Source organism: Vipera berus (assembly GCF_964194415.1).
Source record: "Vipera berus genome assembly, chromosome: 4".
In the NCBI taxonomy this organism is placed as follows: domain Eukaryota; kingdom Metazoa; phylum Chordata; class Lepidosauria; order Squamata; family Viperidae; genus Vipera; species Vipera berus.
The window spans coordinates 119,943,876-119,959,808 of record NC_138206.1 but is presented as its reverse complement, the minus strand read 5'-3'; the positions used below and the strand labels follow the sequence as shown (position 1 = coordinate 119,959,808).

At 42.4% G+C, this 15,933-nt stretch overlaps 1 protein-coding gene across 1 annotated transcript in view; it reads left to right on the top strand.

Annotated features, from left to right (window-relative positions):
• The window catches only part of OLFM4 (olfactomedin 4), a gene marked incomplete at both ends in the record, with an annotated part of 41,160 nt that extends 36,470 nt beyond the window's left edge, over nt 1-4,690 (top strand). Inside the window, one exon of the mRNA XM_081326412.1 lies at nt 3,885-4,690. Within this exon, the coding sequence (XP_081182538.1) occupies nt 3,885-4,690 (806 nt within the window). The remainder of the gene's footprint in view (nt 1-3,884) is intronic.
• Nucleotides 4,691-15,933: the final 11,243 nt, after the last annotated feature.

Below are 15,933 nucleotides of genomic sequence, written 5' to 3'. Positions count from 1 at the left end.
AAGCTTCTTCACTTCTGAACTGAAGAAGCTTCTTGGATGAGAAAAAAGAAACTTTGGGAAAATTTGGGAAAATTTGCCAACAGAAAAATGTCTGTGGAGATTCTCAGTCATCCAGAACATGGTCGAAGGTGCTTTTTCAAGAGGCAACTGGACTTTCTTTTTCTTTGAAGACGTTTCTCTTCTCTTCCAAGAAGCTTCTTCAGCTCTGACTGGATGGAGGGGAATGGAAGGGTTTATATTCCTCGCAGAGGGCTGGTCATTTGCTTTTTTTTAGAGAGTCATTGAAGCCACCTGGAGGTTTATCCGTATCCTTAGAATCACCTGAATAGTGCAAATGGAGACCTTTCAGCAGTTCCAAGAAGGCTCCACACCCATTTGCGCCACTCAGGTGACCATGAGGACACAGATAAACCTCCAAGTGGCCTCAATGACTCTCTGGAAGAATGCAAATGACCAGCTGTCTGCGAGGAGTATAAATCCTTCCTTTCCCCACCATCCAGTCAGAGCTGAAGAAGCTACTTGGATGAGAAGAGAAACGTCTTCAAAGAGAAACAAGAAAGTCCAGTTTCCTCCTGAAAAAGCACCTTTGAGATTGCCAACAGACATTGCAAAGATTGTCAACAATCCTTATGCAGATTCTCCCCCCCCCGGTGAAATTGGTATTCATATTTGGGTTTCAACCTAATGTCATCATCATGTTAGCCATTGTCTATCCACTGCAGGATGAAGGCCTCTTCTGCATGTTTCCAACTCGTACGATCCTGAGCTTTCTTTTGCCAGTTGGGCCTGCCATACTTGCTGGGGCCATTGCTCCATTTTGTTTTAGATCTCTTTCGTGGATGCTTTTGATCAAGTGGGATCTGTTCTATGCCTGCCTTGCTCCCTCTGCCATCCGTTCTTCCTGCTATGTGACCAGCCCGTTTCCATTTTAATTCTTTGACTCTTTTACAATTCTTTGACTCTTTTATTTTCATTTGTTCTCTAATCCACGTGCGGGTCTTTCTATCTTGTCTTGTGATGCCGAGTGTGTCTCTTTCCATGGCTCTTTGCATCACTGCTAGCTTTTGTATCAATTGTGAGGTTATTCAACTTATACACGGAGATAAATATCTGCTACAAAAAACGGCAGGCAGCCGATACTTAATGAAACTGGAGAAAAGCCGAGAGCTAATTCCTTTATAATTCAGGGACACTTTTTTAACATACCCACCCTCTCTTGATTTCCCTCGCCTGCTACACAGAATACTGTAGTGCACGCCAACTCCAGAGAGTGGAGGATGAACTGATCCACAGTTTAATTGCTTGTTATAAAAGCACTCAACATAGAGTATGCCTGTGACTCCCATGTTTTCCTAAAGTGAATTCTGATCAATATATAAAAAGGTAAAGGTAAAGGTTCCCCCGCACATGCGTGCTAGTCGTTTCCGACTCTAGGGGCTGGTGCTCATCTCCATTTCAAAGCCGAAGAGCCAGCGCTTGTCCGAGGACGCCTCCGTGGTCATGTGGCCAGCATGACTAGATGCCAAAGGCGCATGGAACACTGTTACCTTCCCACCGTAGTGGTCCCTATTTTCCTACTTGCATTTTTTACGTGCTTTCGAACTGCTAGGTTGGCAGAAGCTGGGACGAGTAACAGGCGCTCACTCTGTTACACGGCACTCGGGATTCGACCCGCCAAACTGCCGACCTTCTGATCGACCAGCTCAGCGTCCTAACCCACTGAGCCACCGCGTCCCCTGAACCCTCAAACTGGGAAGCCTCTGAGATTTGAATTGACAGTTTGGGTCATGATGCTCCCTGTAGGCATCAAAGGCCAGTAATGTACTCATCCATTTGATGTCACGCCAATGTAAAGTCAGGCAATTCTGTGGTTCCTCCTGCAGTTCCAGCAGAAAAAACAAAACAAAAAAAAAACAATGGCAGAGCTTCTCTTTTTGATTGGCATTATCATGCCCGGTCAGAGACATTGCCCCCAAATTGAGACAAGGATGGAGAGAGCATTGCGATAGCTTCACTCCTAGTTTCATTTCAACAGCTGGATCTATGCCTAATGTCTTCGCTTCATCTTTGCTGCCAAGATGTTGCCAAGAGGGTTCAAAGCCCAGTTTAAGTATTTAATATGCTTAATGATACCTTCTGATTGCTGACAGAGAATAGCCCTTCAGCCCCTCCCCTTGGTATTGGGGAAGGACTGGAAGAAAGAAGAATTGTGCATAGGAGTCAAATTTGAGAACAATTTCAGCGTTTTGATCTGAAGACTCTTGAGTTACCAATAAATTTCTTTCTAAGGCCAAAGAAGCAAATGGGAGACCTGGTAACAATTTTGAATGCGTTATTGGAGTTAAATTTGGATGAGTAAGGGAGGGAATGCTAATTATTTTGGCCAAAATACTCGGAAGTAAACCATTTTATGAAGGTCTGGCTTATGAAGCTCCAGTTGAAAGTTCATCTTAGGTTTGAGTTTGTTTTGCCTACGATTGGGAAGTAAGTTTGATTTACAAGTACTTTGCTCTGGTAGAAAATATTGGATTATTGAAATATGCTTTATTGGCCAAGTGTGATTAGACACACAAGGAATTTGTCTCCAGTGCAGAAGCTCTCAGTGTACATACAAATAGCAAAGTGATAAATCATAGATCATAATCATGAGATGCAATCATAAATCATAAGATACCAGTAGGAGAAGGCAATAGGAAGGATGAGAAGACAAGACAGATGAAAAGGATAATAGCAACACAGCTCTACTACATGCCTTACTATGTCCTACCACTGCCCTACTATGGGCATTTTTTTAAAAGAATGTCTTGACATTTCGCTTGAATTGAGCTTGACTTTTAGTCATGTCTGTCAAGTTTTCTTGCCAAAAAGACAGATACAATTTGCCCTTGTCTTTTTCTAAGATTTTTTTAAAATTGTAACTTTGCATTTAGGTAATCTGATTCAGCCACCCAGGAATAGCTATGGCCACTAGAAAAGCAGGGTACAAATTCTCAAAATAACAGACTCTTCAAACGTTACAACCCTACTTTTCAAGGCAAGATTGCTTGATATTTGACCTGCAATAGGAAATGCTTCCTTAAAGAAATTATTCGTCAATTTCTTGGATACTAAACGATAGAATCTCGATTCCACGAGAACGATTTTCTTTTTCAGCTGGATACTTCTCATCACTTTTGCTTTGAATGATCAATTTATTAAGATCATCTTGAAATAGCCTTTCTCTAGATCTATTGCAATCTAATCAATAGATAAGACACATCATAGGTTGATTTTTTGGGACCCGGGGCTGTATGTGGTCTTCACATCCTTTTAAAGGGCTGTGAAGCTGTTTCTGCTAAAGAAAAAATCTCATTAGGCAGGAAAACACAGACATACATTCTATGATAGTCAGTAGAGTTTTTCAAAAAATAATAAAAAAAATTCTCAGAATCACACAAACTAAGAGTAGCAGAAAACCACCACAACTACTATCTAATTTATATCTCAATTCTCAAGTAGGAGAACTTATACCATCTCAGACTAGTGACTGTCCAGTCTCGTCTTAAAAACCTCCATGATGGAGCGCCCATGACTTCTGGAGGCAAGCTGTTCCACTGGTTAATTGCCCTCACTGTCAGGGAGTGTCTCCTGAATTCCACGTTGCTTCTCTCTTTGGTCAGTTTCCAACCATCTTGCCCTCTTGTGCTTTGGAGAATAATTTGACCCCCTCTTCTTTGTGGCAGCCCCTCAAATACTGGAAAACTGTTAGAAATTCTTTTCTTAAAACTAGCCAAAGCCAAGCCCTGCAGCCATTCTTCATATGTTTTAGTCTCCAGGCCTTTGAATTTGCTTGTAATCTCCCACATGTAAACATTCTGGTTTTTTTCTTTCTTTCCTGATTATAGGGAACTGTGGTCATGGCCCAATTATGAACATCAGTCAACCGTACGTGATCCAGCTCAACTGGAGAGGGTTTGCTTACAAATATGGAGCCTGGGGCAGATATTCCTCTCCTCTTAGCCCTGGAAAAGAGCTTTATTGGGTCGCACCTCTAAACACCGAAGGAAGATACCTGGAATATTACCGACTCCACGACTCCTACGATGATTTGCTGCTCTTCAAATACTCCAGGGAAAACCAAGTTAAGTACGGCGAAGGCAGCGGAACGGCCGTGCACAATAATTATATGTATTTTAATGTATATAGCTCAAGAGATATGGGTAAGGTCGATTTAGCAACCAATAATATGGTGCTGAGGAAGCCTCTTCCGGATGCCGTTTCTAACAATCGGTTCTCCTACGCGGGGGTAGCTTGGCAAGACATAGATTTTGCTGTGGATGAGAATGGGTTGTGGGTTATTTACTCCACAGAAGCCAGCCAAGGTAACATTGTCATTAGCAGGATTAACGAAACGTCTCTTGATGTGTTGAACACGTGGCAAACGAAGCAATACAGGCCGGCGGTCTCTAATGCTTTTATTATATGTGGGGTTCTCTATGCTACCAGGCCTCTGAACACCAGGAAAGAGGAGATTTTTTACTCCTTTGATACCAACACTGGGAAAGAAGGGAGTCTAAGCATCATTGTGGATAAAGTGCTGGAAACCATTCAGAGCATAAACTACAGCCCAATCGACCGGAGGCTGTATATCTACAATGATGGTTACCTCGTTCGCTACAACTTAATTTTCGCCGCCCTTCAACTAGAATAGTTTGCTGCAGGGGGATTCAAAACTTCAGTCCCCGAATCCACGAAAATATATATCGAAAAAATTCAAGAGCAGAGGGGAGCAAAGGCTTGATCCATTTGCAAATCATCATCAAGCAATGAGAACGTGTTTTGGATCTGGTCACTGCGTTAAAAATATTTTTTAAAAAAAATCCAAAAAAAGGGTTTGGGTAGAGTAGAGATGATGCAATAAATGTATCAGGTGGGAGTTGAAAAAAAAAACTGGTTTTTTTTTTTCCAATTCTGTGTTTTTAATAGGGGTTATACAGTTCTGTTTTCTGAAAGAAAAAGAATCCAATTTGATCTGTTCTGAGGCCAAATTTGATGCAGGTCTTGTGAGAACTGTTTTTATGGGGAAAAAAAAAAGGCTTAAGGTTACTTTGATATCGAGTCCAACAGACCTGACCAGCTTCAGATTCAGTGGCTGCCTAATTTTGTTAGCCTTCATTTCTTGATTATGTCTTTTAATACCACAAAGTGTTATTCAAACTCATCACAGTTTTGATTACTTTATGGTTCAATGTGTGAGGTGAACCTAGAAGAAAGGTTAAACCAGCTTTATGTTGGGTTAACTCTTTAGCCCCAATACAGTACATTTTGGGTAGATAGATGATCCATTTTAAAAACTGACCAGTTGCATTTAAAAAAAAAAGCAGCAGGGCTTTGATCATGTTGCCATGACAACCATTTTAAACGTGAGGCCTATAGGTCCCCTTCAGTTGTACTAGCATCTTATCTGTCTAGAATCAACCATTTTTGCAAATTGGTGTGTATATTTGGTAATACGTGAAATGTAATATCCTGACAGATTATTTTTTTGTGTGGAGGGGGGACTAAATAAAAATAAAAACAATGCCTTAATCTCAGCCACAGTTTTTTTTCCCATTTTCTCTCTCTCTCTCTCTCTCTCTCTCCTCCGCCATCCAAATAAATGGATATTTTCATTGTAGGCTTATAACATGTCTTCTCTTCAGGCGAAAAACCTGCTTTCTCCATTTCTCCGACATTCAGACTGCAATCATTGCTTGCTGAGAAAATGGTGTTTCTATCAGGCTGTGGCTGTGCCGTCTGCCTCGGTCACAGCCTGAATGTGTGTCAAAGGTTCCGACTGGGTGGAATTTACAACTCTTCTTTGCCATGGAGTTGAAAAAAAAAGCCCTCCTGGGGTTTTTTTTTCTTGAAACATTCCTGTGGAATTAAGGAGACTGGCACCACACACTTATTCATTTCAGTGGGGTTTGCTTAAGAAACCGCTCAGGGCACTTGTGTCCTGTGGTTTGCAAAATGTCATCCCTGGCGTAGGCTTTTTTTTTCTTTTTCTTTTTTCTTTTGCAAAGCTGTTTCTCCCTCTATTACTTCTCCATTTTGATGTGAACATAAAAGTAATGGCTCCTGGAATGTTTAGTGAGGGATTCACTCCATGTTTCTTCTGGCCAATCCAGTTATCGAAGCGTCTTAATGGGATAACAGAGTTGAAAGGGACCTTGGAGGTCTTCTAGACCAACCCCTGCTCGAGCAGGAGACCGGCCTAGATAGACCACTTCAGACAAATACTTTTGTCCAATCTCTTCTTAAAAACCTCCAGTGATGGAGCACCCACAAAGTCTGAAGGCAAGCCACTCCACTGGTTACTTGTTCTTACAATTAATCGAGAAATTTCTCCTTAGTTCTAGGTTAGTTTCCATCCATGGTTTCTTGTCTTGCCTTCTGGGGCTTTGGAAAAACAAGTTGACCCCCTATTTTTTTAATTTTATTTTGACCCTTAGTCAAAATAAATAATAAATATTTATTATTTGATTTTGAGCCCTAGTCTTGCTCAGAAGAACCTCACCAACATGTAAAAAGTCCGCCCCAACATCCAATCTTGAAGTATGACTGCATCACCCCATTCATTTCAACGTGCTAAGACATTTGCAAATGCCGTGTTAGCTTTCATCCTGCCCCAGGGACGAAGGGGCTAATCCTTTTAAATTGCCAGCTGGAGAACGCTGATGTTGCAGAATATTTTGTCCTAAGAAATGAGTTTCCCACTATTTGCATTTTTTTTCCTCTTTGACAGTTAGCAAGGTGATGTAATCTGATTTACAAAGAGGGTTATTGCCATCCTTCTCATGTTCTTCACTTACAGCACGCTCCGAAGTGATTTAGTTGTACCAGGAATCTTAGACCATTACCGGCACTGAAATGTTTAGTTTTGTGCCTATTTTGTTTTTAACCATTTAGCCATGTGACTAGATAAGATAAGATAAGGTAAGGTAAGGTAAGGTAAGGTAAGGTAAGGTAAGGTAAGGTAAGGTAAGGTAAGGTAAGGTAAGGTAAGGTAAGACAAGGCAAGGCAAGGCAAGGCAAGGCAAGGCAAGGCAGGACAGGACAGGACAGGACAGGACAGGACAGGACAAGATGACAAGACAAGACAAGACAAGACAGGACAGGACAGGACAGGACAAGGGAAGGCAAGGCAAGGCAGGACAGGACAAGATAAGACAAGACAAGACAAGACAAGACAGGACAGGACAAGGCAAGGCAAGGCAAGGCAGGACAGGACAAGACAAGACAAGACAAGACAAGACAAGACAAGACAAGACAAGACAAGACAAGACAAGACAAGACAAGACAGGACAAGACAGGACAGGACAGGACAGGACAAGGCAAGACAAGGCAAGGCAAGGCAAGGCAGGACAGGACAGGACAAGGCAAGGCAAGGCAAGGCAAGGCAGGACAGGACAAGATAAGACAAGACAAGACAGGACAGGACAGGACAGGACAAGGCAAGGCAAGGCAGGACAGGACAGGACAGGACAGGACAAGGCAAGACAAGGCAAGGCAAGGCAGGACAGGACAGGACAGGACAGGACAAGACAAGATAAGATAACATAAGATACCCTTTATTGTCATTTTTTTTACTGTGGGCCCAATGACACACATCAAAAATGAAATTTAGTTGCCCGCTCTCAAAGTGGAACACATACATGACACACACCTAACCATACTATGTACACATATGTATAGACCTACACCCCTACATATACATAACAAATAAATATTAAATACGGCCCATCTTAAATATATAACAGAAGGAGGAAGCTTGAGAGTTCACAAGCTTAATGCTGTATGGAGTGAAACGGTGGCAAGTGTTCTACATGCTACCCTGTCAATCAGATTGTCTTTCAATTGTCTCTGGGGATTCTCAGTCATCTCAGCAACTGGACTTTCTCAATTTTTCCTTGAAGCCGTTTCGCTTCTCAGCCAAGAAGCTGCCTCAGCTCTGACCAAAGGGTGGAAGACGGAAAGATTTATATTCCTTGCAGTCACCTGGTCATTTGGACTCTTCCTGAGAGTTGTTGAGGCCACTTGGAGGTTTATCTGCGCCCTCAGGGCCACCTGGATTGCGCAAATGGGTGTGGAGCCTTCGTGGAGCTGCTGAAAGGACTGTGTTGCTGTGTTCCCCTCCATGGGAAGAAGGCTGTTCAGTTTTAATATAGATGGCCTTTTTGGCCCCTCTTTCAACACAGAAGTCCTCTCTGTCCAGAACGTGGACTTTGCTTCGTTCAGCTTTTGGATCTTCATGTTTGCATCAGTTTTGGTGTTATGAAGCCAGCTTGTTCTTGGCTTGCCCTTTCTTCTTGTTCCACTAACCGTTCCTGGCACCATTGTCTTCTCCAATGAATCTGTACACATGGCAGGGTGGCCAAAGTAAATCAGACATAGTCTTGTGATTTGGGTTTCCGAGGGATGTGTCTGGTTTTACACAATGCAGCCACCTCTCTGTTACTTGCTTGGATTGCCCTATGCATTCCAGCAATTTCATAAGGTTTCTGCTATAGCCAGAATAAGCTTTCTTTTATTCAAAACAAGCACATTCTCATCCTTCAGTGTGTGTGTGTGTGTGTGTGTGTGTGTCTGTGTCTGTGTCTCTGTGTGTCTCTGTCTGTGTCTGTGTGTGTGTGCGTGCGTGCGTGCAAGGATTTCTAATGGTTTTCTGGTTAGTTTGTAACCTGATAAATAGTTATTATCATTCCTGAATGCTTCTTATTTTGAGAGGCTAAAATTATCTTTCTTCTGCGCTTTGCAGGGGTCGTTTCCAGCGTGTTAGAGACTGCCCTATAAATTCCACATAATGACTAATAAAATAATTATAATAATAAACCCCCAAACAAAGTAGTTCCATAATCAAACACAGATGTTGTGTCAGTTTGGGAAAGTAAGTACATTTACATAAAATGTAATGCTTTGCATAATTCATGTTGAACGTAATACTAATAGTATTTGTAATAATTTGGAATTATGTTTGAGCATCTATATTACAGAAAGTAGATAACTTACTGCTCATAAGTTTTCCCTTCCTTCCTTCCTTCCTTCTCCCTCCCTCCTTCTCCCATCAAACTCCTTCTTTCCTTTCCTCCCTTTCCTATCATATTCCTTCCTCCCTCCCTCCCTTCCTCCCTTCCTTCCTCCCCTCCCCTTCCTCCCCTCCCTCCCTTCCTTTCCCATCAAATTCCTTCCTTCCTTCCTTCCTTCCTTCCTTCCTTCCTTCCTTCCTTCCTTCCTTCCTTCCTTCCTTCCTCCCTCCCTCCCTCTCTCCCTCCCTCTCTCCCTTCCTTTCCCATCAAATTCCTTCCTTCCTTCCTTCCTTCCTTCCTTCCTTCCTTCCTTCCTTCCTTCCTTCCTTCCTTCCTTCCTTCCTTCCTTCCTTCCTTCCTTCCTTTTTCCTTCCTTCCTTCCTTCCTTCCTTCCTTCCTTCCTTCCTTCCTTCCTTCCTTCCTTCCTCCCTTCCTTCCTTCCTTCTATCCTCCCTCCCTCCCTCCCTTTCCCATTAAATTCCTCCCTCCCCTTTCAGTATACCAAACAACAGAGAGAAAAGTGGAATTCTTTAGCAGGCAGAGCAGATTCTGACAGCTGGTTTGGGAAATAAGCGTCATTCAGCTTGGCCAATTTTCATTTCAAGCAGTGACATTCACACACACTGGACTGAGCTCCTCAAGTGATTCCTCAAGGAAAAAAAACAGAAAAGGAAAGCAGATGGTTGTGGAGCCTTATGTCAGCAAATATGCAGTGCAGTCTCTTAGCTAAATGGGTAAATACACTTCACTTCAATTCTGCAAGTGAATTGTGGGAGAATCTTTTGACTGGACAAACTTGAGCCGGAAGAATTGACCAGGATAACTCTCATTCTATAGCTTTTCCCTTGACCCCACGTTCTAACTGGATGTGAATTGTTCTCATTCCATATGTTCCTCCACTTATACATTTTGAAGCAGTCCCACTTCTATTCTAATAGAAGTACGGCCTCGTTCCAACATATTTCCATCATTTTCTTGGCAACTATAACAAAAATGCTGTTGCTGTGGTCTTCTGTGATTTTTTGTTTTGTTTTCTACACTGCCTCTTCTATTTTGTCCTTGTATTTTCAAGTGGCCTTTTGTACTCAACAAATACACCAATCCAATCTGAGCTTCAACATACATGGAGTATGTTGATAATCCAAAATGGGACATAGAATAAGGAAAACAGTTTTAATTAAATCCGAGCACATGCTGAGTTCCACCTAAAAGTGGTGCAGAAATATTTGAATTCAAAATGCTTTGACTTTATAACGCTCTGTTTTCAAGTCCTAATCATCTGTTCCAATATCCAATAAGGAAATATCTTGTTGCCATTTTAACCTTAATGAAAATATTCCAAGCTTGAAAGTCAGAAAAATGATTCCACCAAACTATTTACCTTCTTCCCTTCCCTTCACTAGACATGACCTCCGTGCAAATATTCCTACATTTAGTAAGGGAAAATGAAGACCTCTGTCAGTAGCCAATCACAATACGGGAGAGAGGCCATTTTTTTTGCATAAATTTGCATCTTCCTGTGGCCAGTTGATGGCTAAAATTTTGGATTCTAGCAACCGTTTTATAACTCAGCAAAGGAAAAATCTTCCACGTTCCTTTGGTTTCCTATTTGAATCGTGTGCTTATTCTATTTGCTAGTGAGCGCCTGTTACTCATCCCAGCTTCTGCCAACCTAGCAGTTCAAAAGCACGTAAAAATGCAAGTAGAAAAATAGGGACCACTACGGTGGGAAGGTAACAGCGCTCCGTGTGCCTTTGGTGTCTAGTCATGCCGGCCACATGACCACGGAGACGTCCTCGGACAAACGCTGGCTCTTCGGCTTTGAAACGGAGATGAGCACCGGCCCCTAGAGTAGGAAACGACTAGCACGCATGTGCGGGGGAACCTTTACCTTTACCTTTTTTATGTTGATTTATTCCCCCCCCCCGTTGGCTAAGAAACCAAAGATATTTACTAAACATTTTAGAAAAGACAAACAGTAGAGATCCAACACAATAAAGAGAATGAGAAACCAAATTAGTAAGCAGGGGATCAAAAGCATCTAGGGCGTCATAGTTTTCCAATATATTTTTAATTAATTCTGATCAGTTGAACATGACCTGTCTCTTTAGAATAAGAAACGAAGCACTAAGCAAGGATAAATGTCAGAAACTATGGTCAACACAGTAGGAACCCCCAGATCAAGTAATACATTACAAAAGATCTGCTCTGATTTGAATATAGGTTGGTCCTTGACTTACAACAGCTTATTTGGTGACAGTTCAAAGTCACAGTGGCATTGAAACAAGTGACCTATGACCGTTTTTCACACGACCATTGCAGCGTCCCCACGTTCGTGGGAATCAAAATTCAGACGCCTGGCAACTGACTCACATTTATGACGGTTGCCGTGTCTCCCGGAGTCATGGGATCCCCTTTTTGCGACCTTGTGGCAAGCAAAGTCAATGAGGAGGCCAGATTCAGTTAGCAATCGTGCAAGGGAGGTCGTAAAATGGAGCAAAACTCACTTTTAATGACCATCTCACTTAATAACCAAAATGTTGGAGGTCAATTGTGGCCATATGTGGAGGACCATCTGTATCCCATGAAATGGAAATAGAGACCCTGTCTGTTAATCATCATCATCATCATCATCATCATCTGAATATTGGATGGCACAGAAATCCCTATCTCGAATCATAGCCCAGGAATGTCCCCCCCCAATATGAATTAAATTCTACGTCAGATTTGCAAAATGCAGAGTAACAAACTTGATTTTCTGTTCAATATGCACAACTCAGTTCCGGGACTTTTAAGCCATTTCTTACCAAATTAAAACAGCTTGATTTAATTTCTTTTCTCATCTGTGTATGGACATCACTGCAGTCATAACAATAACCCACCAGCTATGCAGGAATACGATCTGGAAATTGTGTACGTTCAGAATAACGGGAAATGGTGGATTACGGATCCACTTAGCAGTCTTATTTTCAACGTTTTTTTTTAATTATTATTAGTGTTTTGCCATTCTCCTCCTCCTTCTTCTCCTCATTATTTCTGCTGCTTCTCCAACCTCACGCCTCAACTGTGTTATTAACATAGGGGTTTTGTCTTGTTGTATCAGCTGCGACAACCTCTCTTGTCCTTCCTGCAGAAACACCAACTGTGAGCAACATCAGAAACTCTGAATCTGGCCTTTTGCTGCATTGTGTTTTTGCTGCTACATGGGTGGAATGCAAACTATTTTTGGATGCGGGACCAACAATGCACTTCAAGAGCATTGTGTAAACATTCTGCCTGGAAATTGCCTTTTCAGTAGCGATCCTCACACAGCGTGATGTGTAAATTTCATAAGTTGGCCCTTATATTTATAACAGGTACGAGCAAAGACGCTTTGGCAGTGCATAGAAATAACGCATTATTTTCTTGCTTTTCACCGCTGAATTTTAATATTCGCTGAAGTCAAGGAACTTTCAGCTGTTAGTGCAAAGATTGTATTCTCCAAAATAGCTTTGCTGCCCAGATTTACTGCTGGAACAAGCAGATCTAATTTGGTAGAACATCTTTATGAAAATCTGTGGCGAGTTATAATTTGCTTGAAATACGAATACCCCTTCTTCAGTTTTAAAGCTCTAATCCTTGGTGACCCGTAGATTTGAGCAAATATCTCCAGCTATAGCCAGCCGTACCAACAGGCTGAAGAACAGCTTTTATTCATGGGCTGTCAGGCTCTTGAACGGGAAATAACTCTACGTAAGATTGACTTGAGAGGCCAGCATGTTGTGCAACTAGCTCACATGGTGTAACAAGATGGTGGGTTTGTTGTCACTGTGAGTTGTGGGGGGGCACGAAGGGAGGCTCAGCCAATCTCAATGTATACATGCTTTACTTTGACAATAAAGGTTCGTTCATTCATTCATTCATTCATTCATTCATTCATTCATTCATTCATTCATTCATGTCTCACTCATCATGACCCTCATGGACCACAGCACGCCAAGCCATTCTGTCCCATGCTGTCTCTCAGAGCTTGCCCAAATTCATGTAGGAAGAGCCACGCCTTTAGGCCCTTATGAAAGATTAGGAAGGTTGGGGTCAACCGCACATCGGAGGGGGAGATGTTCCAGAGGGCAGAAGCCACAGCAGAGAAGGACCCTCCTGGACCACAGGGCTGATAGGACCACAGGGTGTCTCCTCAGCCTGGATGAGTGGTACAAGCCTATCCCAGTGGGGTGAGATGGTCCCTCAAGTAACCTGAATCCATGCCATGAAGGGCTATAAAGGGGATCACCAGCATCTTGAATTGTACCCGGAAGCAGTGGTGTTACAGGGGCCATCTTTGGGGACCCCGAAGGTACTTGCGCTGCCACGCAGTGCGTCAGCTGTAGTTTCACATTTTCCATTTCATTTCATTGCCGTCCGCAGTGATCTTGGAGCCCAAGAAAATAAAAACTATCATCGCTTCCATTTCTTCCCCTCCTATCTCCTGGAAACTGTTCAAGGAGAGAAGCAACCTACAACTAAGGAGAAATTTCCTGACAATGAGAACAAGTAATCAGTGGAACGACTTGCCTCCAGAAGCTGTGGATGCTCCAACACAGGAAGTTTATAAGAAGAGATTGGACAGCTATTTGTCTGAAATGGTATAGGGTTTCCTGCCTGAGCAGGGGGTTGGACTAGATGACCTCCAAGGTCCCTTCCAAGTCTGCTATGCTATTCTATTCTATTCTATTCTATTCTATTCTATTCTATTCTATTCTATTCTGTTCTGTTCTGTTCTGTTCTGTTCTGTTCTGTTCTGTTCTGTTCTGCTCTGCTCTGCTCTGTTCTGCTCTGTTCTGCTATGCCCTGTCCTACTCTACTCTACTCTACTCTATTCTACTCTACTCTACTCTACTCTACTCTACTCTACTCTACTCTACTCTACTCTACTCTACTCTACTCTTTGCCAGAAAGTGATGGGACTGGATGCCATGATGTTAGGTTTTTTTAAAGGAGTTCCTCTAATATTTGGTGATATATTGAAGATCTGAGGGAAAGAGTTAAGGAGTGTTTAATACTTGAAAGTAATTTATAATATGCTAGGATGTACCCAGTGCAACAAACATTGCCATCACTTTAATATGGATTTTTGTGGAACCACCATGATTAAAGGAATTTTGCACCATGTAAATGAAACAAACAAACATATTGATTCCTGAATAGCCTTGTGACATCAGTCATGGTCCCTGCTTGTCTAGAATCAATCAGAGAGGAAGGAAGCAAACTAACCTAGCAAATCTGCAGCATGTAGGGCGAATTAACTTGAAAAACCTGTTCAGAACAATTGTGGCTGAAAAAGTATAATCAAGGGTATGCATGTGCTGGGCTGTCCCCTTTCATTGCAATGTTTGGAAGATAAGATCTCATTGGTAGCAAGCACAAGTAGTGAAATGCAGAGTTGAGCCATTGTTGACAAGGATTGAAAGACTTTGGACATCGGGTCATGTCCGAAAGGTCAATAGGGTTCATTCGAACTATGGAATGACATGCAAGGTTTTCTTAAAACATCCAGTTCATAACTCATAAAAGCAAATCCACGGAAAGGATTTATTTCTCTGGCTATTTTTTGGCTATTCCCCTAGGCTTTTTGGCCAGGTAGAAAGCAGAACGAATTCATCTATGGTAGTTCATCAAAAGACGTTGAGACTCTAGAAAGAGCGCAGAGAAGAGCAACTAAGATGATTAAAGGACTGGAGGCTGAAACATATGAAGAACGGTTGCAGGATTTGGGTACGTCTAGTTTGATGAAAAGAATCTCCGCTGGAGAAGCTGATGTGGTTTTGCTTAAGGTAAAGGTAAAGGTTCCCCCGCACATGCGTGCTAGTCGTTTCCAACTCTAGGGGCTGGTGCTCATCTCCGTTTCAAAGCCGAAGAGCCAGCACTTGTCCGAGGACGTCTCCGTGGTCATGTGGCCGGCATGACTAGACGTCAAAGGCGCATGGAATGCTTTGCTTGGGGGTGTGCTATTATTTAATCCAGGTTTATATAGGTTTGATCTTTGTAGGCCACCCAGAGTCATTGCTAGGAGTTGGATAGCTCAATCAATCCCTCAGTCAATGCCAGATTTGGAATATTTTCAATCCATCCTTCAGATAGGACGATTCTCTCTCTGCTTTTCTTGTTTTCTCAAGGGACAGCTGTATCTTGTTTTTTTAAAAAAAAACAAAACAAAACACACTGCATGACAATAAGTGGTACCGGCTTGTGAAGAGTGAAATTAGCTGAGAAATTTTGGAGAATTGCTAGAATCTTCCTTCTTCCTTCCTTCGGAGTTCAACCCCAGCAAAACCTGTTTCTCCTTTCCTATGATTCTGTTCATGCCTACGATGGGGAAATGTGTTTGTTGCGTGAGTTGGCTAAAAACCGAAGAAATGTGACACAATATTTGTGTGAAAGATCTATCGTTGCAGTAGCTAAACCCCAGCAAGGCAGATTGCTTCAATTTCCCTCACAAATCCCTGTGATAAACTTGGGGTAAAGAACATAACAGTGCATCAACGACACCCATCCTACATACCAGCATGAATAAAAAGGGAACATTTAACACTCATTGTAGGAAGAATCCAGAGAGAGAAATATTTTGGGGGATATTAAAAAGGCAGAAGGGACGCAGTGGCTCAGTGGGTTAGGATGCTGAGCTTGTCAATCAGAAGGTTGGCAGTTTGGCGGGTCGAATCCCGAGTGCCGCGTAGCAGAGTGAGCGCCTGTTACGCATCCCAGCTTCTGCCAACCTAGCAGTTCGAAAGCACGTAAAAAAAGCAAGTAGAAAAATAGGGACCACGACGGTGGGAAGGTAACAGCGTTCCGTGCGCCTTTGGCATGTAGTCATGCCGGCCACATGACCATGGAGACGTCCTCGGACAAG